The sequence below is a fragment of the Plecotus auritus genome (assembly GCF_963455305.1).
Source record: "Plecotus auritus genome assembly, chromosome: 2".
In the NCBI taxonomy this organism is placed as follows: Eukaryota; Metazoa; Chordata; class Mammalia; order Chiroptera; family Vespertilionidae; genus Plecotus; species Plecotus auritus.
Window position 1 is genome coordinate 100,602,915 of NC_137771.1, and position 27,040 is coordinate 100,629,954.

General features: G+C 37.7%; 1 protein-coding gene across 4 annotated transcripts in view; it reads left to right on the forward strand.

Moving 5' to 3' along the window:
- EXOC2 (exocyst complex component 2) overlaps positions 1-27,040 on the forward strand; it is a gene marked incomplete at its 3' end in the record, with an annotated part of 271,555 nt that overhangs the window by 180,491 nt on the left and 64,024 nt on the right. For all 4 annotated transcript variants that reach the window (XM_080658431.1, XM_080658434.1, XM_080658432.1 and 1 more), the window contains 9 exons: positions 6,402-6,467; positions 6,596-6,753; positions 7,136-7,257; positions 8,908-8,969; positions 14,607-14,687; positions 15,392-15,451; positions 16,423-16,484; positions 20,142-20,208; positions 23,535-23,651. In XM_080658431.1, the coding sequence (XP_080514557.1) occupies positions 6,402-6,467; positions 6,596-6,753; positions 7,136-7,257; positions 8,908-8,969; positions 14,607-14,687; positions 15,392-15,451; positions 16,423-16,484; positions 20,142-20,208; positions 23,535-23,651 (795 nt within the window). The remainder of the gene's footprint in view (positions 1-6,401; positions 6,468-6,595; positions 6,754-7,135; positions 7,258-8,907; positions 8,970-14,606; positions 14,688-15,391; positions 15,452-16,422; positions 16,485-20,141; positions 20,209-23,534; positions 23,652-27,040) is intronic.

Here is a 27,040-nt window from a genome sequence, read left to right on the forward strand (position 1 = left end):
AATTAAAATTGGGAAGAGTTCTGGACTTTTAATAATTGCTATTTAATCTCATACAAGAAAGCACTGTAATATTGAAAAAACACAGTTTACTTGAAATTTCTTATTTTCTTGTTAGAGAACTATTTTGTTTTATTAAGAGCCCATCCGTTGAAGATTTAGATAGAGTTTTCAACAGTTTAAAAAATAGTTCTTCAAACCAGTCAAGCCCATGTGAAGTAACATACGTGAATCAAAACAGTGAAATTTAGCCGTTGGTCTCACCACAAAGTAGTTTTGGTCTGTGTGTGCAGGAAAAGAGTTAAGGTTTTTAGTTAACGAAATGGTTAATAGTAGGTTAAGATCTCATCTTTAGATATATTTTAAAGACAGTGTATTTTGGGGTGAAAATTTTTAAAGCATCCAAATAATTTTTAAATAGTGGGAATCGGAATTTTTAAAAGTTTAATAATTTATAGTAAATAGCACTTTATGTTTCAAAATTGGATTAAAAAATAGAGCAAACCTTACAAAATTCAGTATATTGGAGGTGTTTAATTCTTCACTGGATTAAAACAATAAGTTACTTTTTAAATTAACAGTTGCAAAAGGTATGCCTTACAACTAATTTCCCTATCCCTTCCATTTTTCATATATTTGGAGATAGGTTCTTGAGGTTTATAAAATTATTCTGTGCAGTAGATGGCATCATTCACTCATTAGCACATGTTTGGTGGGCAAAATTTAGCCTTAATTCTGATATGATGTATTTTAATAATTGATTCTCACTTTTTTCTTTGATTTGAAACTATTTCACAAAGGACTATGAAATAATCTTCCCATTGAATAAACCCACTATGTGAAAAGTTCAATCTTAGGTATTATAGCTGATACAACTAGAAAAGACACCATTTGACAGTCAAGATACTTAACAATTTTATACTGGCATGACCCTTCATTGAGACAAGTGACACCTTACTTTCAGAGTTCCATCCCTTCCTCCACTGCACACTAACTAAGGTCGGTATTAGGGTTCAGAGATACAGAACCAATATCCTATATCAACCATATATATCAAGAGAAAGATTTACTATGAGGACTTTGCTCGTATGATTATGGAGGTTAACAAGTCCCAAGATCTGCTGCAGTCAGCAAGCTGGAGACTCAGGACATCCCACTGTGTAGTTTCCATTCGAGGGCCAGCAGGCTTGAGACCTGGGAATTGCCAATGTTTCCGTTCCAGTCTGAGCGCTGGAAAAGGACAGTGTCCTAGCTCATGCAGTCAAGCTGTAAGAATCCCCCCTTACTTTGGTCTTTTTGTTCTATTCAGGCCTTCCACTGAGGAAGGCAAGCTGCTTCCTTTAGCCTACGAATTCAAATATTAATCTCATCCAGAGATACCCTCACAGATACACCCAGAGTAATGTGTAACCAAATTTCTGGGCCCCCAAGGCCCAGTCAAGTTGACACAAAGAATTAACCATCACCAAATCCTTAACATAGATTTCCCAGTACAGGATGCCAGTGTTCTGTGCCTCCTGACATCGCAGTAGGTGCTGGGTTCCTCAGCAACATCTGAATTCCACATCTAAAACAGTCCTCCCAACCACCAGCAGTCACACAAAATTCTTAATCCTCTGGTCCTCCCTTTTGTGGAAATCTTAAGTCTCCAGGAGAAGCATTGGGTCTGATGGACATTTCAGGAGCATATCACAGGTTTATGCCCCGCACACTTTCAAAGGGTCAGTCTGCCAAGTGGCGACTCGGGACTTCAGGTGTTGTAAAGGCCTTTTGATTAACCCAGTAGTATTCAGGGCCATCCTGCTTTCTGAAATGTATTCCAGGATGTTCTGAAGAATCCTAACCTTTGGTGATACTTCATTCACCAAATATTTATTGAATGCCCTGAATAGCCTCTATGTGCCAGGTATTGGAACACACACATAAATGTATACATATAATACACCATTTTAATATACATACATATTATATGAGTAAAATAGTGACCAATGTAAATATGACCTCTCTCCTCCATCCTAAATTTTGGTAACATCTATAATAGAAACAAATAGAGTCTTAAGATAAAGAACATCCTGTGAGATGGAGGTCTGGGAAGGTCTCTGTGGAGATGATATTGAAACTGAAACTTGAAACATGAGAAGGAAACAGCCTCACAAAGGATCAGGGGAAGAATGCACAGAGAGAGCAGCACACATAAAACTGAGGACAGGAGCTTGGCAAAAGAAAGTCACAGCATCCAGAATATACTGAACAGTGGGCGAGTTTACCAAGAGAAGCAAGAGCTGAGGTAGAGGAGCTGGCAGGGTAAAGAGTTTGTATTCTAGGTGCTGTGGGAAGCCATGGAAAAACTAAGTGGTGGAGTTACCTGACCAAGTTTTTCAGTTTTAAAAGGACCACTCTGGTTGCCTGCTCAAGAATGAGTTGGCAGGGCCAGAAGTCAAGGTGGGGATGCTCTTGAGGCCATCCAGCCAGGAAACAGTGGTTGTATTATGGTTTTGTTGCTAAAGTTGAAGAGAAAATGATAGATTTTTATTTGTATTCTGGAAGTAGAGTTAACTGGACTTACTGATGGATCACATGAGGTTGACGAGGACAGGGATTCAGATACAGTTCCCACAGGCTCCCAAGTGAATAGGTATGCTGTTTGTATAGTCAGAAAGATTTGAGAAAGAACATACCTGGCGGAAAATATGAGTTTTTTATTTTAATGTTTTGCATTTGAAATTCCTGTGATTTATTCAAATAGGCAATCTGAAATTCAAATTGTCAGAAGAAAGATTTGGGCTATATATATAAATTTGAAAGTGTGAGATATGATCTATAATAATCTATAATAATAAAAGCATAATATGCTAATTAGACTGGACAAAGCCTGGGATGTAAGGGAAGCCCTGGTCCCGAATGTCAGAGGTAAGCTGGTGCCAGCAGCCAGGGGAAGGAAGGCCTACTCTTGCATGAATTTCATGCATCGGGCCTCTAGTTTATAATAAATATCTATTTGGTTTTTGTCCTGGCACAGAGCTCTTAAAACCCTTGGAATTTCTTTGAAGTGAGGAATAATAAAGGTAGCTTTTGTTATGTTAATGAGGTGGCTTAGGTCCCCACCTAAGGATGAGGGACTCATTGCCCAGACACCAACCATGTGATTAGATGGTTGGAACTTTTCACCCTAGACCTCCTAAGTAGGTGGAGACTGAGCTTAATTACCAATGGCCAGTGATTAACAGAGCCTTCATAAAAACCCAAAAGGAAGGGTTCAGAGAGCTTCAGGTTGGTAAAAACATGGAGATTCTGGGAGAGTGGCCTGCTCAGAGAGGGCGTGGAAGCTCTGCATCCTTTCCCCATACCTTGCCCTGTGCATCATTTCCATCTGTCTGTCCCTGAGTTATATTCTTTTATAGTAACTGGTTATCTAATAAATATCACGTTTATATGAGTTCTCTGAGCCATCCTAACAAATTATCGGAACCAAGGAGGGGTTCGTAGGAACCTCTAGTCGGTAGTCTGTACCCAGTCAGTTGACAACTGGGGCTTATGATTGGCATCTGAAGGTGTGTGTGTGTGTGTGTGTGTGTGTGTGTGTGTGTGTGTGTGTGTGTGTGTGTGTTGGGGAGAGGGGTGTGTGTGTGTGTGTGTGTGTGTGTGTGTGTTGGGGAGAGGGGTGTGTGTGTGTGTGTGTGTGTGTGTTGGGGAGAGGGGTGTGTGTGTGTGTGTGTGTGTGTGTGTGTGTGTTGGGGAGAGGGGTAAGTCTTACAGAACTGAACCATTAACTGTGAATCTGACTCCAGGTAGGATCAGAATTACATTGAATTATAGGACACACAGCTGGGATCTGGAGAATTGTGTGTTGGTGTGGGGAACCCCTCATATCCCCCTCCCACACACACTTTGGAATTGGGTGCAGAGCCCAAAATAGGAAGGCATTATATAGAAATGATATTTGAAGTTATGAGAATGAATTAGTGAGAGAGTATAAAGGAAAAAAGGTAATTGCTTAAAACCAAAACCTGATAAAAAAAACCTCAGCATTTAGAGAATAGCTCTTTATCAGCTCAGCAAGCAGGGACCATGTGTCTGCTTTTCCACACCTGGGCCACTCTTTCACTAAGTAGTGTTTTGAATCAGAGCATCACACTGACAGAAACAGAAAGTAGGCTAACAGACAACAGGGCCATTTGGACTTACCTGAGTGGTCATGACTCATCTGGAAGTCACTCTTTATATCTCTCCTTTCTCACTGAAACACCAAGTGGAATCACTGGGTTCAGTCACTTCTGCCTCAGAAGCCTGTAGCTAAGCTATCCACAGGGGATCCTTTGTGCACCTCCTCTAGCCTGAGACACTGTCATTGCTTCCCTGGGTTAGCACAGCACTCTTCTACCTGCTCACGCTCCTAACTCTCCCCTCCAGTCACTTCTCACTGTAGCTGTAGGATACTTCAGTTACTTCTCATTTGCCTTAAAAATAAAGGGACAAAAACATCAATTTCTGAATTAAATCTCAGTATATGAAAAATTTTGAGTGTTGTTTGCCAATGACCTTAGGAATTTGCTTCTTGAATTATTACTAAAACAAGTAAATTTGGGGTTTAGTTTTTCTCAAAAACTAAAGTTGTTATTTCAAAGCAAAAGTGTATTTCTACAAAGAAAAATGATAAAAGCTGCATATTTTAATATACAGTTTTAAATTAAGTGTAAATCAGAGTCTGAAGAGTTGTATATCTGTGTATGTTGACCACTTTTTATCAGGTATGTCTGATATTTTTGTTGAAAACATTTGCAGTCCTTACTCTTCTTTTATGTATTCACGTCGGTAATGTTCATCATATAAACCAACTCTATACACTATGTTTCTAGCTTATACATAAAATATATATAACATTACTTGTGTTTTAAAATTAACTTCAAGTCAATATAATAATTTTTAATGCAATTATTCTTAGCATGAAAGTTCTTTGACTTGTCTTTAACCAGTAATACATAAATGCTTTAACTTTAAAGGATAACTTTTGCATTATGTTAATGAGATATCAGAATTTTCTTTTACATTATACCATTTTTTGTTACTACTTCTTTATTTGGAAAGTTTCCTACGCCTGCCCTTCAAAGGCATTTTATATAATAATATATAGTTCTTAGAAACTTTGATAATGAAAAGTTAACTGAAATCCAGTTGAATAGATTTCTCTTCAATCAATGCAATGTAGTCATCTACACATTAAAGACAAGAGAAATATCAGATGAAATAATAGCTATCAGTAAACAGGTAAAAAATTAATTTTAGAATAGATTTTCTACTAAGGTAGACTGTAAAAGATCTGAAGAAGAGCAATGATTTGTAATTTTTAAAAAATAAAATGTCAGATATAATACTTACATTCATAAATATTTGTCAAGGGAATGGAATGGATGTCCTGAGATTACTAGATATTAATCCAGAGTTTACTCTTTCTTTTATTTCCATCCTAGTCAGTGAGAAATGATTTGGAGAATGTTATCATAGGTATGATACTTTTAGGTTTAAGCATATAAAATTTTTTAAAATATATTTTTATTAATTTAGTAGAGGAAGGGAAAGGGAGAAAGATAAAGAAACATCAATGATGAGAGAGAATCATCAATTGGTTGCCTCCTGCATGACTTCCACTTGGGATCGAGCCCACAATCCGGGCATGTGCCCTCACTGGGAATTGAACTATTAACCTGATTCATAGGTAGGTGCTCAACCACAGAGCCATGCTGGTCAGACTAAGCATATAAAATTTTTAATGAAAATGACATATGAAATTTTCCTATAAAAATGGTAGTCTCAGTTAATACTTAAGTTCATTTATGGGAATTATACTTAAATGTTTTAGGAAGATGAAAAACTTCTTGTTTTAATAAAAAAGCCTTTCTGATTAGTCACCTTTTAATCAGAAATTTAGATTATTTCTTATACATTTCTTTTAAACAAATTATAATCATAATACAGGCCCAGTGCATGACATTCGTGCACCAAGGGGGTCTCCCTCAGCCCAGCCTGCACCCTCTCACAGTCCGGGACAGCGGGGAGTGGGCCTAAACCAGCAGGCAGACATCCCCAAGGGGTCCTTAGTGCTGCCTCAGCAGAAGCTCCCACCACTGCCGCTGTACTCGCTGCTCTCGCCAGCTGTGAGCCCGGCTTCTGGCTGAGTGGCGCTTCCCCTGTGGGAGTGCACTGACCACCAGGGGGCAGCTGCTGCATTGAGTGTCTGCCCCCTCGTGGTCAGTGCACGTCAGTGACCAGTCGTTCCGCCATTCAGTCAATTTGCATATTAGAATTTTATTATATAGGATTTCATACTTTTTTATATACAACCCTAAAGCATTTCTTATTTTTGTAAATTATTTCTAAAGATAAATGTTTGTTTTTTAATTTTTAAGACTGCTGAGAAGTCAGGCCAGATTGAAAGATCAAAGAATGTCAGGCAAAGACAAAATGATTTTAAGGTAAGTTAAGGGTAAGTATGTAGACTTTTTCACAAGGTAAGATTTTTTTCAGTCATAGTAGAAGACTTTATTTATGTTCAAGATACTCATCATCACCCAGAATCCTTCATTTATTTGTCATTGTTTAGAAAATGATTCAGGAAGTAATGCAGAGTCTCGTGAAGCTGATCCGTGGAGCACTACTCCCACTTAGCATCCCAGAGGGTGGAGTGAGGCAGTATGGAGGCTGGGAAGTGAAGTCTGAGCTCTCTGGACAGTGGCTCGCTCATGTCATACAGACCATAAGGTAAATATGGACACATTTTCCCGAAAAGGATAAATCTATTTTACTGTTAAAAAATACTCATTATGTGATATGATTTTTAATACATTCTATGAAGAATTTTACTTTGTGTCCTTTTGCATCCACTGTTTCCCATGTGTCATCTAGCAGTCTCTTAAACCTTCCTTGTCTTACATTTGATATGCATATTATTGTTTAATTTAGTGTTACTGTTATATTATAATCCCTCTTATGGTCTTACTTCTACTTTATTTTCAACATAATATTGTAGCTTCTAAGTTCCAAAATGCATCATTTATTATAGGGTGGCCAAAATGATGACAAGGGACTGCTTTGTAATTGCACTCCACTCACTCACTTTTGTTTTGTTGTGTTTATTTTACAGGCTTACTTATGAATCCCTGACTGCCCTTGAAATTCCTAATGACATGTTACAGACTATCCAGGATCTCATTTTGGATCTCCGAGTACATTGTGTGATGGTCACATTGCAACACACAGCGGAAGGTATGTTAAGAAAAATTGATGGCATTTACTAGACAATGATTACCTGAATATCCCCCTCTTTCTAGCTTCCAAATCCTTGAAACAATAAATTACTTTTATGGAAATTTGAATACTTTAGACCATCTGTCTAAAGCAGTGGTCGATAAACTGCAGCTCGTGAGCCACATGCGGCTCGTGAGCCACGGTTTGCCGCTATGTTGACTAATGAGTTTGCCAACCACTTGTCTAAAGAAGGTTGCTCAATAGAATTCTTTCAAAAGTAATTTTTAAAAAACTTGAGATACCAAGCCATGCAGAAATAAATATGGATATACTTGAAAAATTTTTAAGTATATATATAAAAACATCCTATGGCAAATATTAAGTAGAAAAAGTAGAATGTAAAATGTATATAAAGTATTATGCCATTGTTAAAAATATATATGTGTGTATTTTAAAAGTTTAATTTAGAAATAGCATTGTAAAATCAGAAGAAATACTGTTAACAGTGGTTCTTCAGGTAGTAGAAATTATAAGTGATGATCATTTTCTTTATACTTTAAAGAATTTGGGGTATTTTTACCTACAATTATTAAAAAAACAATTAAGATTATCTTTATAAAGCTACTCTTTTTTTTAACTTCTTTATTGTTTAAAGTATTACATAAGTCTCCTTTTTCCCCCATTGACCTCTCCCCAGCCGCTCCCACTACCCAGCACATGCCCTCATCCCCCTGCTGTCTCGGTCCATTAGTTATGCTCAGAGCTACACTTTTGATATTAAATGTTTTTTTAAAAAAAATCAAGAACATTACAAATGACATAAACTATTACTACCTATCATCAGGACTATCATCATTAATTTCTCTCAGTACAGAATTGGTGACTAATGCACTCTATAGACAGAAAGGGAATGGAATCAGGTGAAAAACTGAATAGTGTCCTCTTAATTCATCACCTCCACCTCTCAGGGACCTGAAACAGACCTCAATGGTAAAGGCATTCCTTTAGCCAAATGGGAATAAGACTGCCATTGTCAGGAATGTAAAGGATTAAAACAGAATCTAAATTGTTCATTAGAAATTTTAGGGGGAGCCGAAACCGGTTTGGCTCAGTGGATAAGAGTGTCGGCCTGCAAACTGAAAGGTCCCAGGTTCGATTCCGGTCAAGGGCATGTACCTTGGTTGTGGGCACATCCCCAGTTGGAGGTGTGCAGGAGGCAACTGATCGATGTTTTTCTCTCATTGATGTTTCTAACTCTCTATCCCTCTCCCTTCCTCTCTGTAAAAAATCAATAAAAATATATCTTTTAAAAAAAAAAGAAATTTTAGGGGGAAAATATTACATAGTTATTTTGTACATGTTTAAGATTATCAAGAGTGCTGAATAAATAATAAATTGTCTAAAGTTATTATTAAACCTAGCCTCGCATTCTCCAAATTGGGTTATGTAGTCAAAAATTTTACTTACATTAATGTTTTATTAGAAAAATCCAGTGAATAATACACATTTAAATCCTTGAGTTTACCAGAATTATATTCTGTACCTACTTTCACCAATTTTTTACAAACCTGTAAAAAACAATTAAAAACCATAACCCATAGATTTTTATCTCTATAAAGTTCAGTGAAATAACAATAAAAAGTACTTGTGTGTTTGTTCTCCCTATAGAAATAAAGAGATTGGCTGAAAAGGAAGACTGGATTGTTGATAATGAAGGGTTGACTTCTCTAGTAAGTTTGAATTCTTTTAAATGATGACTCATTAGTGTATATTATATTCAAAATAAATGATTTGTTATATTAATATGGAACATGCCCTTTCTGTATTGCAACTTAGTTTCTGGAAAGAGAAAAATAAATTTTTTCAAGTTTTCTTCTCAGAGTCATTTTTGCTGAACACTAACCACACATATTTAAAAATTAATAAAAAGTAGATTTTTTAGAATAGCCATTTTTCATTGTATCACTTACTATTTTTGCTTGCATTGCATTTTTAATAGATTATGCTTAATTCTAAGTTACCCAGCAACTTGAATTTTTCATAAAAGCAGGATAGAAAAAAATGCTATTGCTGGCTTCTAGCCAAAATAACAACGTCGAAGTTCTCCAGATGCATACACATGCCAGATAGCTGTGATCTTCATTCAGAAGGATCATCGTCTTTTCATATGGGACTTTTAGGTTTTCAAAATACTGTTGAAAATAGTTTTCATCATTTATTTTGGTTTATATTTGTATCATAGACCAGTTTCTGCCGACTTAGTAACTAGATAAGGAAACTAAAATAAAATGGTTTTGATTTGCCAAATTTATAAAGTGGGGGTGAAGTCAGGTTTCTCCCCCCCTCTATTATCACCATTTTTTCCACAAAGTTATTACAGTGTTATTGACTGTACTGTACATTATATCCCCATGCTTTATTTGAGTCAGGTTGTTGAAAAGCAATAATCCCATGAAATATTACATTTCCTCAAATTTCTGCACTTCTTATTGACAATCTTCCTTTGAGAGTTGAGGAATTTTTGACAAGTTGAAATTTTTCCTCTGTTTCTCCAAAGGCCAAGGTTCCTTCTTAAGTTAATATAAATATCTATAATACACCTTCCTTTGTATGTAACGATGTGATTTAGAACAGCAGTGCTTCCATATTTTTGTAAATTAAATCATGCTTGAAATTAAGGGAACCTACTATTTAAAATAATTCCATTGTGATTATATTTTAAAGGAATTATTTTTTATAAAGATCTGTTTTGATTCATTTCGTTGATTCTATTTTTATAATGATTTGCATTTAAATACAAAAGAGGAAAGAGGTATGGGCAGACCTTGCACCATCTAATAAGGCAGCCACTTGAAACGTTGCTCATGTAAAATACACATAGATTTGAAAATACACTCAAGGGTTCCAGCTTTGAGTATTTTTAGCAAACTAAAACTCTTAGACTTGGACTCAGTATAAAAAGAAAGAATGTAAAATATCTCAACTTTTTATATTTATTACATGTTGAAATAATATTTTGTTATTATTAAACATTACATAAATTATATTAACTTTTTTTTTTCTTTTAGTTCTCTTAATGTGGTTACTGGAAAATCTAAAATTGTATGCATGGCTTGTGTTTCTGGTTCAAATTATTACTTCTGTGGGACAACACTGGTGTAGCAGAACAGGTACTGCAGTGGATCTAGAATCCTAGTCTGGTTCAGTCCTGAGTTCTGCTATGTCACAACCATGCAGCCTTAAAGAAGCCAATTAACCTCTGCCCTAGTTAAAGAAGCAGAGCACTTTTTCACAGTGTTGCTAGTTAAAATTAAATGGGACACTGTAGAACAAAGCTTTCTACACATATAAAGGGATTTTATTTATAAATTCATACCTATAATTCTGAGGCCACTTATAATAGTATCTTCAGTTTATGTTATGCCTCGGTATTTTCAGAGCTTTTTCGTAGAACCCTATCCTGCTTAGTTATCGTAGCAAGTCTGAAAGATAGGCTAAAGTGGATCATTAGACCATCATACACTGAAAAACTTACAGCAAATGAAATAAGCCAAGACAGATTAGACAGAAAGTTACCTTTAATGCTTGGTTTTTGATTTGTGTTTCAGATAAGTTTTGTGGAAATGAAAATAATACATATATTTAATTTGAGAAAATGAGCATCTATTTACATTTTTTAAAGTTTCCATAAATAAAACAAAACTTAGCAATAAAACAGGTATTAGCTTTATGTCCTTCTTTAGGTTACTGTTTTCTTGCACACACAGCCCAGAATGCGCTTACCTGGTATCTGTCACACCTGGGGTCCCAGTGTGTGCTTACCTGATGGCTGCCACATCTAAGATTGTTTGAGTAGATAAGCCTCTTTGAAAATGCTTTGAAATGGTTACTATAAAAATTGTTCATAGTAAACTTAAATTTTCAGTATAATAGTAAGAAACCATAACCTCTTATAACTAACTTCATGTTTGATCTCACACACACAAGCCAGAAAACTAAACCCACTGCAACCTGTAGATGAATGACCCATAGGAAGTTACACTTGTGGGGTCAGCCAGTCCTTCTAGTCAGATGTTGAAGAAACATGCCAACATGATAGACTTAATGAATCTGAGCATAGTTTTAACTATTCAGCATGGACCCCACTTAAGAAAAAGTGAATCAGTGCTTAGAATGAAAGTCTAGGTTCCAGCTTTGAGTATTTTTTTACTAACTACCTAAAACTCTTATACTTGGAACAGTGACTTAAATTATATACCTGTAATTTATATTTACATTTAACATTTTATATTTACATATTAACATTTCTGTAATACCAGCCTTGTTTATTTGAAATGAGATTATGTTTTTCTTTCCCTGTGACTGGGATAGGAAAATGTTCCTTTATCATATTAGGGTTTTTTTCCTGTTGAAAATATTTTCTGCCTTTTTAAAATTTGGATAATTCTGATAATTTTCTTCTTCCAGAAGAACCGAAATGATTTTTAAAATATATTTTAATTGATTTTAGAGAGAGGGGAAAGGAGAAGGATAGAGAGACAGAAACATTGACGAGAGAGAAACAATGATCGACTGCCTATTGCACACTCCTACTGGGGATTGAGTCCACAACCTGGTCATGTGCCCTGACCAGGAATCAAACTTGTGACCTCTGGGTTCTTGGGTTGAAGCTCAACTCCTGAGCCACACCAGCCCAGCAAGAACTGTAATAATTTGTGGTAATTCCTTTTGGTCAGCTGAATTGGTAATTCACTGACAATATGCAGAGATAGTACTGTGTCCTTTTAGAAAAAAGAAATAGCAGATGTTTATCATTTACTTTCCATTTAACTGAAACTACTCATTGGGATCTTTGGTATTCTCTATCCATTTATTGTATTCATCCTATATAATAAAAGCCTAATATACTAAGTGTCTGGTTGTTTTTTCAACCAATCAAAGCATAATCTATTTATATAAAAGGCTAAGCAATGATCGCATTCGAAACAACCAAACGAACAACCGAACAGGCTGCGTGGGGCAACCAGGCTGGCAGGGGGTTAGTGAGGGGCAACCAGACTGGCGGGGGGCAATGAGAGGTGACCAGGCCAGCAGAGAGAGGCATTGAGGGGCGACTAGGTTAGTGGGGGGGTGATGGGGCAGTTGGGGGCAACCACGCCAGCAGGGGGTGCAGTAAGGGGTGACCAGGCCGACAGGGGGCCACTAAGGGGCCACCAGGCTGGCAGAGGGGAGGCAGATGGGAGCGATCAGGCAGGCAGGCAGGTGAGCAGTTAGCAGTTAGTGGTCCAGGATTGTGAGAGGGATGACCCTCAAGGGGTCCCAGATTGGAGAGGATGCAGGCTGGGCTGAGGGGACCTTCCCCCCCCCCCCCCGTGCACGAATTTTGTGCACTGGGCCTCTAGTATATTAATGATATGCTAAGGCTGCTCAACCGCTTGCTGTGATGTGCACTGACCACCAGGGGACAGATGCTCTGACTGGTAGGTTAGCTTGCTGCTGGGGTCTGGCTGATCGGGACTGAGCGAGATGGGCGGGACACACCCTAGAGCCCTCCCTGGCTGGCCAACCTCCCTGGCCCCGATCATGCATCGATGGTGTCCCTCGTCCTGGCCTGCATCCTCTCGCAATACAGGACCCCTCGGGGGATGTCGGAGAACTGGTTTCAGTCCGATCCCACAGGCCAGGCCGAGGGACCCCACTGATGCACAAGTTCGTGCACTGGGCCTCTAGTATAGATATAAAACAAAAATAAGAAAACCTAGTTCGTATTTTAATACAATAAATCTCAATCACACATGAACTTCAACATTTAATTGTCCACAGTTGAATGTTGAATTTAATTCTGTTACTATTTTAACATTTTAGATTTTCATTCCTTTTGAGTCCGGTTCATTGAATGGATAAGATCATGTATCTAATAAACATTTTGACTCTTTAAATACTTTCTGTGCAGTTGGTATTTCATCCTATAACCTCTCACTAACTTTTTTTTTTTTTTTTTGGTACTTCTACTTTTTAAGTATTTTATGGTGCCCTCTGGTGGTTGCCAAGTGTAGTATTAAAATGCATTAAAGGCACTATTTTAGCTTTCATTAAGTCTGGGTTCCTTTTTATAAGAAAATAAGCTTGTCTCCCCCCCTCCATGCCCTCCCCACACACTATATACAGGTGTCTCTTTCTCCCCTCCCCCCCAACTCTTTTAACGATTGAAATGTCTATTGAGGAGAGGTTCTGACTGCTGATTTTTGCACAGAGCTGATTTAATTGATCTTTGAGCCTTGCACAGTTCCACACCCTGGATGAAATCTGGACCTTAGCTTCATCTCTTGCCCTCCAAACTCATGCTCAGTGGTTGTGATATACTATGGCTCTTCATCCCCGCCAGGTTCTGTCCACCTTGGGTGTGGCTAGGCACATGCTGTCCTCCTCCCCAACTCACATCCTCCTTCCTTTTTCTTTTTAGGAGCTCGTTCCTCTTGTCCTTCAATCCTTAGCTGAAATGTTTTCACTGTCTCAGAGGGGCCTTCTTTAGCCATCCTATTTAGAACAGATCCCCCTCTATCACCATTTTTCTCTGAGTTCTACTTATTTTCTTCATGACAATTAGTTTGGGGTTGCATTTGTCTTACTTCTGTACTTTTGACTTGTTTTAATAAAAAGTAAGAGTTTTGTTGATTCTTACTTTTATGGTTAGTGTCTCCCTAGAATATACATTTACTGAGATCTCTGTCTATCTTTTATATTCCTATCACCTGGAAAATGCCTGGCACAAAGTAAAACCTTAAATGCAATTAGAAGCTGAGATGTTAGGGTTCATTCAAATTTCTCTTAAATAAATACCATTTGTTGTGCATTTTTCAAGTTTCATTTTCTGATACAATGTATGTAGAAAATGACAATAATGGCTTTTTAAGTTAAAGATCTTGTTCTCTTTCAGATCATTATTAACGTTAAATTTCCTTGAACAGCACCAGAGATGAGGAAGATCTAAGAGATGGCGCTCATTCAGACTATACCCTGCAAGCAGGGTTTAAAATATAAAGGCGTTATATCTGCTTTTTATCACATCAGTTGCATCTCAGAAGAGTATAATTTTTAAGAAAAATTTTAGTTATACCTGAATTCTGTTTTTATTGAATTTGATGAACTTTAGAATTTCAAGATTCACCTGTTTTTAAATATCAAGTGCAAAACATAGCAAAGCTAAATCTCGATGACTAGGTTGTCACTTTGTGATTCTGTTCCCTTCTGTAAATATGAAAATTTGAGAACTTTTTTCTATACTCCCTTCTGTTAAATGTCTTAACAACCAATGCTTGCTTTGAATTTTAAGATATGTGTGTGTGTGTGTTTTTTTTTTCCTTTAGCCATATCAATTTGAACAGTGCATTGTACATTCTCTGCAATCACTTAAAGGAGTTCTGGACTGCAAGCCTGGAGAAGCCAGTGTAAGTTTTCTGTTCTGGTCAACCTCTGTTGCAGACTTTCCCAATGACTTGTTGGCAATCAATTGTAAAGTTTTGAGTCATTTCAGCACAAGAGCTTTTCCCTCTGAATGCTTGGCTTGTTTTATTTCATATAGAATCTGTTGATTTCTTCATTCCAAGAGAGGCTGATGGAAGTTAAAAATGTGAATGTAGGTGTTGTAGGTAGACTATGTGCATTGTTAACACTTTGTATACAGAGAAAACAAGTGACTTAGGTGTTGTTAAGCTGCTCCATGTCAGTGTCTTCTCAGGGAAAAATCACTGTAGGTAGAAACACTCACTGCCTAGTCCAGCTCTTCATTCATGGCCCTTTTCAGAATAAGGTTATACACACTAGAAGCAGTTTTCCACATGTTAACTCTTTTTTTTTTTTCCACTTTAAAATTTCATTTATTATCATCATTATTATTAGTATTATTTTTTTGCTCTTACATTTGCATTCTCTTCTGGTTATGCTGAGTTAATATTTTTAAGAACACTGTATACTATTTCTATATGTGGTTTCATTTTTTATTGTGGAAAGATTTTTCTTGATTTATTGTTTTAGTATATCTTCTGGCTTTTGTGTTGTTGTTTTGCCTTGGTTTGATTTTATATTGAACTTAATAAACAAAAGTTTTGTTTGAGCTAAGTCCAAAATTTTTCATCAAAATTCTTCCTTATAGGTCTTTCAACAACCTAAAACACAGGAGGAGGTTTGCCAACTAAGCATCAATATCATGCAGGTAATAACTACAAACACTGATACCCTGAGCCTGAAATAATGCAAATTATTTTTCAACCTTCTGTTATTTAGAATATATATGACATCTATACTAATAAAAGCTTAATATGCTAATTAGACCAGACAGCCAAACGACCTTCTGGACATCATTCCAGACAAAGCCACGGTGGCAGGGTGAAGCAGAGGTGGTTAGGGGCTATCAGGCCAGCAGGGGAGCAGTTAGGGGGCAGTCAGGCCAGCAGGGGAGCAGGTGGAGCGATCAGGTAGGCAGACAGAGGCGGTTAGGGTAGGCAGAAGCAGTTAGGGGTGATCACGGAGGCAGTCAGAGGTGGTTAAGGGCAATCAGGCAGGCAGGCAGAGGTGGTTAGGGGTGATCAGGCAAGCAGGTGAGTGGTTAGGAGCTAGCAGTCCAAGATTGCGAGAGGGATTGCCCCTAACCACTCTGCCTGCCTGCTTGATTGCCCCTAACCCTCGCCTGCCTGCCTGATCGCCCCTAACTGCTCGCCTGCCTGCCTGCCTGATCGCACCTAACCACCTCTGCCTCAGCCCCCACCACCACGGCTTCATCCAGAAGGACATCCGGAAGGTTGTTCAGCTGTCCGGTCTAATTAGCATATTATGCTTTTATTATTATAGATAAAATTATTTTTAACTAGAGGCCTAGTGTATGAAATTTGTGTACAGGTAGGGACCCTAGTGACTGCCAGCTGCCACCCGGGGCCTCACTTCCCCCGGCTGCCTGCTGCCATTGCTGGCCTGGGCCTCCCTTCCCCTGGCTGCCTGCCACTGCTGCTGGCCAGAGCAGTGCCGGACAGGGGAGGGGCCATGGGCGGTTTACTGGCTGGCCCCGCCCCGTGGTTGAACTCCTGGTCAAGGGGACAATTTGTATATTAGGCTTTTATTATATAGTATATTCAAATAGATTAGAATCTAAGAGTTCATGTCACTGAAACTTCTTATTTTTTAACTTAGATTTTTATATATTGTCTGGAACAATTGAGCACCAAGCCTGATGCAGATGTAGATACTACACAGTAAGTAAAACTAAAATTAATCTCATTTATGCATTTAGGAGGATTGAAAATATAGACTGATGTTATATATTTGGTCTTATATACTAAGATTTCCAATAAGAGAGATAAATTATTATAAGAAAGTTATAGTTTTCTATATTTGACCTATGTTTTTTTCCATAGTTGCTTTATCTTCTGAACTCATCGTTATAAGTGTTGAGTAAACTGAACACATGATCAGCTCAGTAATTATCCAAACGAAGAAGTTTTATAAATAATAAAGTAGAAAATTAAAGTATATAACTCTTATTCATTAACTTTTACAGTTCTGGTGTAGAGGATTTCACTAATACTCTTGTTAAAGACTAATTATTTTAGTGAGATTAATTCTGGGTCAGGCTTAGTTATTTGGACTGCAGAGGACAGATCTTGATTCTTGATATTTACAAATCCATGTGATAATGCTTTTATTTTTTAAATATTTTTCAGATTGTTTTATAGGATTTTTTTAAAATCTAGTTTTTCTGAATGACATTGCCATGTGTAACTTTTGTGCACCTAAGATATATGCTCTGACACATAATACTGAAATAAATGCCTGTTAAATTCATAATAGAAAAATTAAGAATTTTTTTCCTGTTTGTCTGTTTTCTGGTATTGGTTTTTGCCTCTCAGTATAGAAACTGTCACCTCTCTGAGACATAATAAATATTTAATTCTTCTAATTTTCCTTTAATTTTATATATCTGTTTACTTGTGAGCTATTAAGTAATTCCCTAACTCAACTCACATGTAAATGGTTGACTATGAAGGTGAGCTTGAAAAAGCCTCGTGGAGATTCTGATAGTCACAGTCATTTCAATTATGTAAGTCTATACCTAGAAATTAAATTATGAGTTATTTTCTCCCTTGGTGATTTGTTTTTAAATTTAATTAGGTCAGGATTTGGAAACTCAAAAACAAATTTTATATGGCCCGTATTAATAGTTTATAGTGTCTAATTTGAGCTATTGATTGTTAAATATTAGAAACTTACAGAACGTTATTTGATTTTTTTTTTTACCAAAGGATCAATTTTTTAAATTAAAGTACAGTTGACGTACAATACTCTATTAGTTTCAGGTGTTAGAACATAGTGATTCCGCATTTATATGCCTTATGAAGTGATCACCACAATAATTCTAGTAACCATCTATTATATACAAAGTTATATTATTCACTATATTCCCTTAGCTGTACATTACATTCCTGTGACTTATTTATTGTATAACTAGAAGTTTGTACTTCTTGATCCCCTTCACCTTTTTTAATCTTTCCCTCGCCACCCTCCCCTCTGACATCAATCAGTTTGTTCTCTGAGACTGTTTTATTTGTTCATTTGATTTGCATTTTTACATCCCACGTATAAAGAAAATCATATGGTATTTGTCTTTCTCTGTCTGACTTATTTCACTTAACATAGTACCTTCTACATCTATACATGTTGTTGCAAATGGAAAGATTTCACTGTTTTATATGGCCAAGTAATATTCCTGTGTGTGTGTGTGTGTGTGTGTGTGTGTGTGTGTGTGTGTGTGACATAGCATCTTATCCATTCATTCATCTACAGATGCCTATAGGTTGCTTCCATTTCTTGGCTATCCTATCTAATAAAAGAGTAACATGCAAATTAACCATCACTCTGCTACATCCACAAGCCACACCCACCAGCCAATCAGGAGTGAGTATGCAAATTAACCCAACCAAGATGGCTGCGGCCACAGAGCGAGCAGGAGGCTTGGGTTTCCTCGGCAATGGAGGAAGCCAAGCTTTCCGCACAGCCTGGCTGGCCCAGGCCTCCACTCAAGGCTACAAAGTTTCAATTATAGAAGATAAATAAATACCAACAAAAATGGCGGCAGCCACGGAGCTGGAGAGAGCAGAAAGCTTGAGTTGCCCCCGGCAATGGAGGAAGCAAAGCTTCCGCATCTCTGGCCTGCCTTGACCTCCACTCAAGGCTACAAAGTTTCAATTATAGAAGATAAATAAATCCCAACAAAAAGGTCTGCGGCCACGGAGCAAGCAGGAGGCTTGGCTCTGCTCAAGGCTACAAAGTTTCAATTATAGAAGATAAATAAATCCCAGATACCTGCTTCCAGCTGGCCCTGGCCTATGCTTGGGTCGTCGGGGGGCCTGGCTGGCCTGCAAACCACCACAGGCCCTCGTCCAGGCCACCCCATACCCCAAGGGAACCCCCACCCTGATCGGGGACACCCTTCAGGGCAAACCAGCTGGTCCTCACCCATGCACCAGGCCTCTATCCTATCTAATCCTATCTAATAAAAGAATAATATGCAAATAGACCATCACTCCAACACAAGATGGCTGCCCCCATGTGGTCAAAGATGATTGCCCCCATGTGGACACAAGATGGCTGCCACAAGATGGCCAGCAGGGGAGGGTAGTTGGGAGGGACCAGGCCTGCAGGGGAGAGCAGTTGCGGGGAACCAGGCCTGCAGGGGAGTGCAGTTAGGGGTGACCAGGCCTGCAGGGAGGGCAGTTAGGGGTGACCAGGCCTGCAGGGGAGGGCAGTTAGGGGCAAACAGCTGGCAGGGGAGCAGTTAGGTGTCAATCAGGCTGGCAGGGGAGTGGTTAAGGGGTGATCAGGCTGGCAGGCAGAAGCGGATGGTGGCAATCAGGAAGGCAGGCCGATGAGCAGTGGGGAGCCAGCAGTCCTGGATTGTGAGAGGGATGTCCCAGATTGGAGAGGGTGCAGGCTGGGCTGAGGGACACACACCCCCGTGCACGAATTTTGTGCACTGGGCCTCTAGTTGTAAATAATGCTGCAATGAACATAGGGTAGGGTACGTATGTTTTCTGAAATAGTGATTTTGAAGTATTTATTTATTTTATTAATACCCATGAGTGGAAGTTTGGGTAGTATGGTTGTTTTATTTTTAATTTTTTAAGGAACTGCCATACTGTTTTCTGTAGTGGCTGCATCAATTTATAATCCCACTAATAATACATGAGGGTTCCCTTTTCTTCACAATGCAAATATTGGTATGCTTGATGTTGTCTCAGAGATACAATAAACTTTTTTTCTTTTTGCTCTTCTGATTAGTTGATGTTTTACTACTTTATCTTCCAAATCTATGATTTGTTCTTCTGCAGCAGCTAACCTGCTGTTGATTCCCTAGAGTACATTTTTTTCATTTTAGTTATTGTAGTCTTAGTTCCGGTTGTGTGTTTCCCCCCCCTCTCTTTGTTGAAGTTCTCACTCAGTTCATTCATTCTTCAACCAGATTCATTGAGCATTTCTATAACCTTGATTTTGAACTCTTTATTTGCTAGACTGCTTAATCTCCATTTCATTTAGGTTTTTTAACTGGGATTTTGTCCTTTTTTTGTTTAGAACACATTTCTCCATCTCCTCATTTTGCCTGTCTCTGTGTGTTTATTTCTGTGTATTAGTTGTAGTTTTGTTGTATCCATGGGAGGAGGTGAGTTCAGGATCTACCTACTCTGCCATCTCAATTCCCACTATGCAGAGAACCGACCAAAAGATTTTAAAGCCAAATTAACATAAGGTTCACTTTTTTTTTTTTTTTGAGGTATAGTTGACATATAACATTATATTAGCATTTTTAATTTTAGGGCTTTGATTGTAACTGTTCTCTTTCTTGCTTTTATATTCAGTCTCTCCCTTGATGTTTCTTCTCCTGATTTGTTTGGGAGTATTCATGAAGACTTCAGTTTGACTTCTGTAAGTAAGATGATAAGTAATTAAGATGAATAATAGAGGGTGAAACATGTCATTTAAAAACTATGTAGCCGGACCAGAGTGGCTCAATTGGTTGAGCATCGTCCTGTGCACTGAAGGGTTGATTTCCTGGTCAGGGCACATACTTGGGTTGCAGTTTGATCCCTAGTCAGGATCAAACAATTGATGTGTCTCTCCTCCCCTCCCCTCCCCTCCCCTCCCCCTCTCTCAAAACAACTATTTAATGACTACATAAATCTATCTAAATTACCTACTACATTAGTGCTGTAGTGTACTATATACTTTGGAGTTGTAGTTGCAACTTAACTAGTTCCTTCTCCTCGCCACATCTTGTAGGATCTTGTGTGAACTAGGTGTCCTAGTAAGTCTCTGGTGCTTGAAAGTTGGAGGGGAGGCAAAGGACAGATGCCTGTTCGCTGCACATGTTTTCTTTTTAACCAGAGAGACTCTGCTTTTCTCTATTTTATTTCTGTCAATTCCATAATAGCATTTTATTTGAACACAAAATTTCATGGCAAAACCAAAACCAAAATATGTGTGTGTGTGTATGTGTGTGTGAGATATATATACACTGAGTGGCCAGATTATTATGATCTCTGAACGCATAATAATCTGGCCACTCAGTGTGTATGTGCGTGTGTGTGTGTGTGTGTGTGTGTGTGTGTGTGTGTGTGTATTAGAGGCCCAATGCATGAATTTGTGCATGGGTAGGGTCCGGCCAGCCTGGCCGGGGGAGGGGACGTGGGCGGTTGGCCAGCCTGTCTGCCGGTCAAACTCCTGGTCGAGGGGACAATTTGCATATTAGCCTTTTATTATATAGGATATACACTGAGTGGCCAGATTATTATGCGTTCAGAGATCATAATAATCTGGCCACTCAGTGTGTGCGCGTGTGTGTGTGTGTGTGTGTGTGTGTGTGTGTGTGTGTGTGTGTATATATATATATATATATCTTCTGATTGGTTAGATTTGAGGAGGGTGGGGAAACACTAAGGGTAAAACTTTAGATCACTCAAATAGTTTTTCCATTTGGAGGGAAGAACCATTTTTCTTCAACTAAAGAGAGCTAATTACTATGGGTAAGATGAACTCCTAGATAAGGCTAATATTCGGAAGGAAGATGGATGGATAAGGCAATTAAGAATTGATTTTTATTACTGGGAGTCCAGATTTGAATTTCAAGGAGTGCAGCATGTTTAGAGTGGCTGGTAAGACATGCTTACTTTATTTCATGTGCTTTATTTACAAGGACCACATAAGGGTAACACCAAGTCTGGGCAATAGGGAATATGGCCTCCAGCCTCACCTGTGCACCTTTCCAGAGCTGCTCATTGCTCTTTTTCTGATTTTTATTTGCCATTTAAACACAAAGTGTGGGGAGGAGTTTATATGCCATAATCCTCTTTACCTTGTTCTGTACTCCATTTCCCACCTACAGATTATGAGGGCCATTAATAGTGTTTCATTTGCTCGAAGGTACCTTAATAATTCCTTGGTCTTTTAATTATATATGTTGATGACCAAAAAAGGCATTGACTAGACCAGGGGTGGGCAAACTTTTTGACTCGAGGGCCACAATGGGTTCTTAAACTGGACCGGAGGGCCAGAACAAAAGCATGGATGGAGTGTTTGTGTGAACTAATATAAATTCAAAGTAAAGGAGCGGAGGGGAGAGAAAGAGAACCGGATAGAACAGCCGGATCCGGCCCGCAGACCGTAGTTTGCCCAAGGCTGGACTAGACTATACTCCACCAGAAATAGACAGGAACATATTAAGTATATGAACATATTAAATAAACATTTTTAAATTTAGAAAGTTTTTAAAAATTTGATGGGCCCAAATGAAATTATTGGGAGATATAATCTGTGCTTGGCAATTGAGTTTAAAGAGGGGAGGGACTGGATAAGGGGGAGAGATCAACCAAAGGACTTGTATGCATGCATATAAGCCTAACCTTTGGACACAGACACCAGGGGGGTGAGGGTATGAGTGGGGGTGGGTGGCAATGGAGGGATAAGGACACATATGTAATACCTTAATCAATAAAGAAACAAACAAACAAAACCACAAAAAATAATATGAGAAACATCGATCAGACCGTCAAACCTCAGAGGGAAGGTAGGGGAGGGTGGGGGAAAGGGGGAGAGATCAACCAAAGGACTTGTATGCATGCATATAAGCCTAACCAATGGACACAGACATCAGGGGGGTAAAGGCATGAGTGGGGGAGATGGGGGGTAACGGGGGGTTAAGGACACATATGTAATACCTTAATCAATAAAGAAATTTAAATAAATAAATAAAAAGTAATATGGAAAAAAAGTTTATTTATTCTGTGGTTTGTATACCTCAAAGGACAGAGGCCTATTTATTTCCATGTTTATCATATTGACTTGAACATAAGTTATTCTGATTACATATGAAATAGGAAACAAATATGGGTGAGAACTTTTCCTGGAAAGTGGTTTTTGCCTTAGTTTTTAGTCAAGAGATATTAAACTAAGGCCCTAAATTAGTCACATTTGTCCAGATAATGCTCTTATAACTGAGGGAGCACAGGGAAAGTGCTCTCTGTGAGCCTCAATAGCAGTGACAAATACCATTCCTGGAATTTTATTTACAAAAATAGTTCTTCTGAACAGTAAAATATGGTTTATTTTTCAGCATTGGGGTCTGTAATTTTGATTAGAAATGACTTTAAACAGCTAGAAGTCTGGCAAGTATAGATTATAGGGCTCTAGACCTCTCTGTTACTGACATTGCAGGAGTCTCCTACCCTCTGTGCCTTCACTCCCCAAAAGAGGGAGACTATCCTACATAAAAAATTCTGTGAAGATCCAGTTTTTTGAAAGAGCCCTCATATGGATTGTATTATAATTTTCTTATAAACTATTATTAAGAGTTTCTACAGTTTTTGTAATCGCTTAAAAATATCCATTTTATAGCTTTTTTGTGCACAACGTATTAAGTAGAATAACTAATAACATGAATCCCTTTCATGTGAACTACAGCTGATCCTACTTTAGTTAACTGTTTTCATCAGCCTATTTCTCTCTACAGCTGTTAAATTTCAAAGGGAACATTATTTAAATCTGTATTATATAATAACGAGCAATTAAAATTATAGAATTGTATTAATGTTTCTCTCTGTTAAGATTGGGAAAGGAGACAAGGAAACCGAAGTGTTGAATATTGATATTAAACACCAAGAGATTATAATTAAATTTAATAAGTGGTAAATGATAACTGTTAGGCATTAAACTTGTTAATATAAATGTAATTTTATAAAAATTTGTTTTACTTTTAGGAACAGCAACTTTTGATAGTCCTAAGTAATTGCTGCTACCTACAATGTCACACCTTCCTAAATATAGCAGAACATTTTGAAAAGCACAACTTCCAGGGAATAGAAAAAATAACACAGGTAAGTGAATTATGTTAAATGGACAAGTTGGTTTTTTTATCAATTTAGTTTCCAAACTACTTTCTCAGCAATCTCTTTCTTTTGCTTTCCTGTCCTTTTCCCTCTTCTTGCCCTCCCCTCCCATATTCCTTCCCCATTTTCATCCCACCCTGTTTTTGAATGATTCTTGTCCTTCTCATAACTCACCTTGAATAATTAATTTAATACTCTCTCTTTCCTTTAGAGCAAAGTTTTCTCAAGGTTAGAGCTGATTTACTCCGCACCTAAGTTATTCAAAAGTAAGGGGAAAAAATAATGACACAAAGGCATAGAACCCAAATCTTTAGCGCGCGCGCGCGCGCGCACACACACACACACACACACACACACACACACACACACACACACACGAGACTGGCTTATAAGAGCTGTAGGGTGTTTAATATCTTGCTTAATATCTTAACTGAAAAACACATACTCTCCATTCTCTGCTCCATGGATATAGCAAGACTGCACAAAAATGAGTCCTGTATCAATGGGGTAGGTTTTTTAAAAGTTATATTTTGTTGTTTCTATGTTTTCAAGTAAGCAAAAATGGAAAAAAGGAAGTATCCTTGTTACTAAAGGTTAGTTGGTTCATGGGCAAAAGTTTATCAGATTTCTAAGTAAAACTAAGCTAGCACCACTTTTTAATGTCAGGACAGTTTTCTTGATGCAAAGAATAAGAAAGATAATGATCTTGTTAATCTTACAATCAAAATGTACTCTTGATGGATCACATACTTTTTGCAAAATGATGGTTCCAGTTCATGAGCTCGATTGGGATTTTTTTTTTTTTTTCAGAGAATGAGAATATCAAAGTGGGTGGCTCTGTCTTATTTTCCTGTCTTTTTGTAGAAATTAATCATTCTGACGAGAAATGTTGTGACTTAGGCTGTAGGGTCAAAGGTCGAGTTTATTTCCTTAAGTTTTTGTGCTGAGTACTATAAGGTGTTCTCTTGCAGAGAACACTTTGTTTTTATGCAGTAACAATAACGACATCAGTATATTTATTGGAGAATTTTTAATCATTTAAAAATACATGAAATGACTAGGAATTTCAGTAAGTTTGGTTTTCTTTAGTTTTTTAAAAAGTTATAAATTGGAACTATCTATTGTTTCAGTTTATGTAATTAGGAAATAAAATGAAAGTGACATATAAATAGACTTAGATATGCTCCCTAGTCTTTGTCCAGATCGTTTTGAGACCAACGTAATATGAAGGGTTTGTGAGTGCAGCTTAGAATAAATGGTAGGCTATTTTTCACATTCAGAATTTGAAAATTTTAATTGACCAGTGATATTTTGAAATTATTCAGTTGTATAAATAGTAAACTAGATTTAGATTATAACATTTGTGTTAATTTTGTTTGTTAATGAGTAAATTCATTAATTACATGATACCAACCAAGTAAAATATATTTTTGCGTTAAGGGAAAAAAAGGTTGCCAACTGCTATTGTTTTTCACAGTCTGTTTTGAAGAGACAGCTAATCTAGGGGCATGATTCCTGAGAAATCAAGGGGGCACATAGGTCGCATGAATCACTTAGTATCCATTCTTTCATCCTGTTTCTGCTCTTGGAGATAATGGTTCACTGAGGGCTTCTCACTTAGTGTCACCAGACACTAGACCAGCCGTGGGCAAACTACGGCCTGCGGGCCGTATCCGGCCTGTTCGGCTGTTCTATCCGGCCCGCGGAGCCGAAAGAGCGGAGGGTTCTCTTGCTTTCCCCTCCGCTCCTTCACCAGCAGCAGTGTTAACATGGCAACGTGAGGAAACAGGGCCGCAGCTCCTTCTTCTGAGAGGGCGGATTTATATCCACCCATTCAGTAGAAGGAACAACCTCTCAATCTTCCAGAGGCTCCTTGTAATGCCCGTGGACGCGTCCCCTGACATCACCCTGGGAATGCGTAGACACGTTATCGTGGTGATGTAGGGAGACACGCCCCTGGAGAGCACAGTATCAGAGCATTAGCTAAAAAGGAGACCAACAACACTGTTCCCACTGAAGTTGATGTTTTAAAGACCAAAAACCTTTCAACCCAGTCTACATTGCCATCTACATCTACGTCCCGGGCATAATTTGGAAGTTGCACTAAAGAAAATGCTTAATTTACTGTTTACACATTTTGTTCTTTTCTATTTGTTTTAGTTTTAAATTATTTTATTATATTTAAGTTTAATTTGAAAGGCTTTTGTACCTTTCCTTTGTTAGGCAATTTTATTTTGCCTTTGCCATCTTCAATATAAGGTATGTTATTGTGCTATGATTCCTCCATTTTTTGAAGTTTCAAATTATAATAATTAGTGTTTACATTCTTCTTGTTAAAATGTTTGAAATGAATAAAACTATTGAAATAAAAAAAAAGACCGTACCCTTTTATGTAATGATGTTTACTTTGAATTTATATTAGTTCACACAAACACTCCATCCATACTTTTGTTCCGGCCCTCCGGTCCAGTTTAAGAACCCATTGTGGCCCTCGAGTCAAAAAGTTTGCCCACCCCTGCACTAGAATTTCTCTCAGATCTCCTTCCAGGTATGAACTGGTGGTTTGTCAAGGGTTTGTCTGTCCATATTTTCTCCTGTTCCCTATTGGTTCTTCTACCAATAGAATGATGAAAATAAACAGTTGTTAATTCCCTAAATCTTATTCCCCATCTTCAAAAGTAGAAAGAATTTTAATATTGGGATAGTACAGAAATAACTGTGCTTTTTAGGAGTTTATTAAATTTAGTGACCAATGATCATTTAAAGCTGGAATGATTTCACATATACAATTTGCAAATAACCCTGTGAAGTAATTAAGGTATTATTAACTCAGTTTTTTCATACAGAAGATACTCAGAGAAGATAATGATTTGAACTATTTAATGAGTAGCAGAGTTAAGCAGGACTTAACATTTAAGTTTTCTCATTCTAAATCCAGAATGCTTTCTGGCCAAGAACCATATATCTTAAAGAACAAAATTGTTCCCTAGGAATACACCAAAGGAATAGGAAGATTGTGGTAACTGTAATTATATAATTCCAAGGAATTTTTTTTAACCTGTCTTAGTCTTTAAAAAGCATATGTCCAATTTAGAGTATGATAATTGCAGATATTCAGTTTACTCAGAACTGTAGCCATTAAACAAGTCTGTCATTAAATTCTTGATTGAGGTTTTACTACAACATGGGGGTTGAGAGAGGGCAGTTTTTTGTTTTTTTTTTTGTTTTTTTAATATATCCAGGGAAGATTCCATAATGACAGCAATCAGTTTTAAAGATTTTGTGTCACTTGAACCATATATGCTATATTTTATGTATTTGATTATGTTTAGCTTAATTGTATATAATCCTTTAATTTTGCATCAAACGATTTGAAT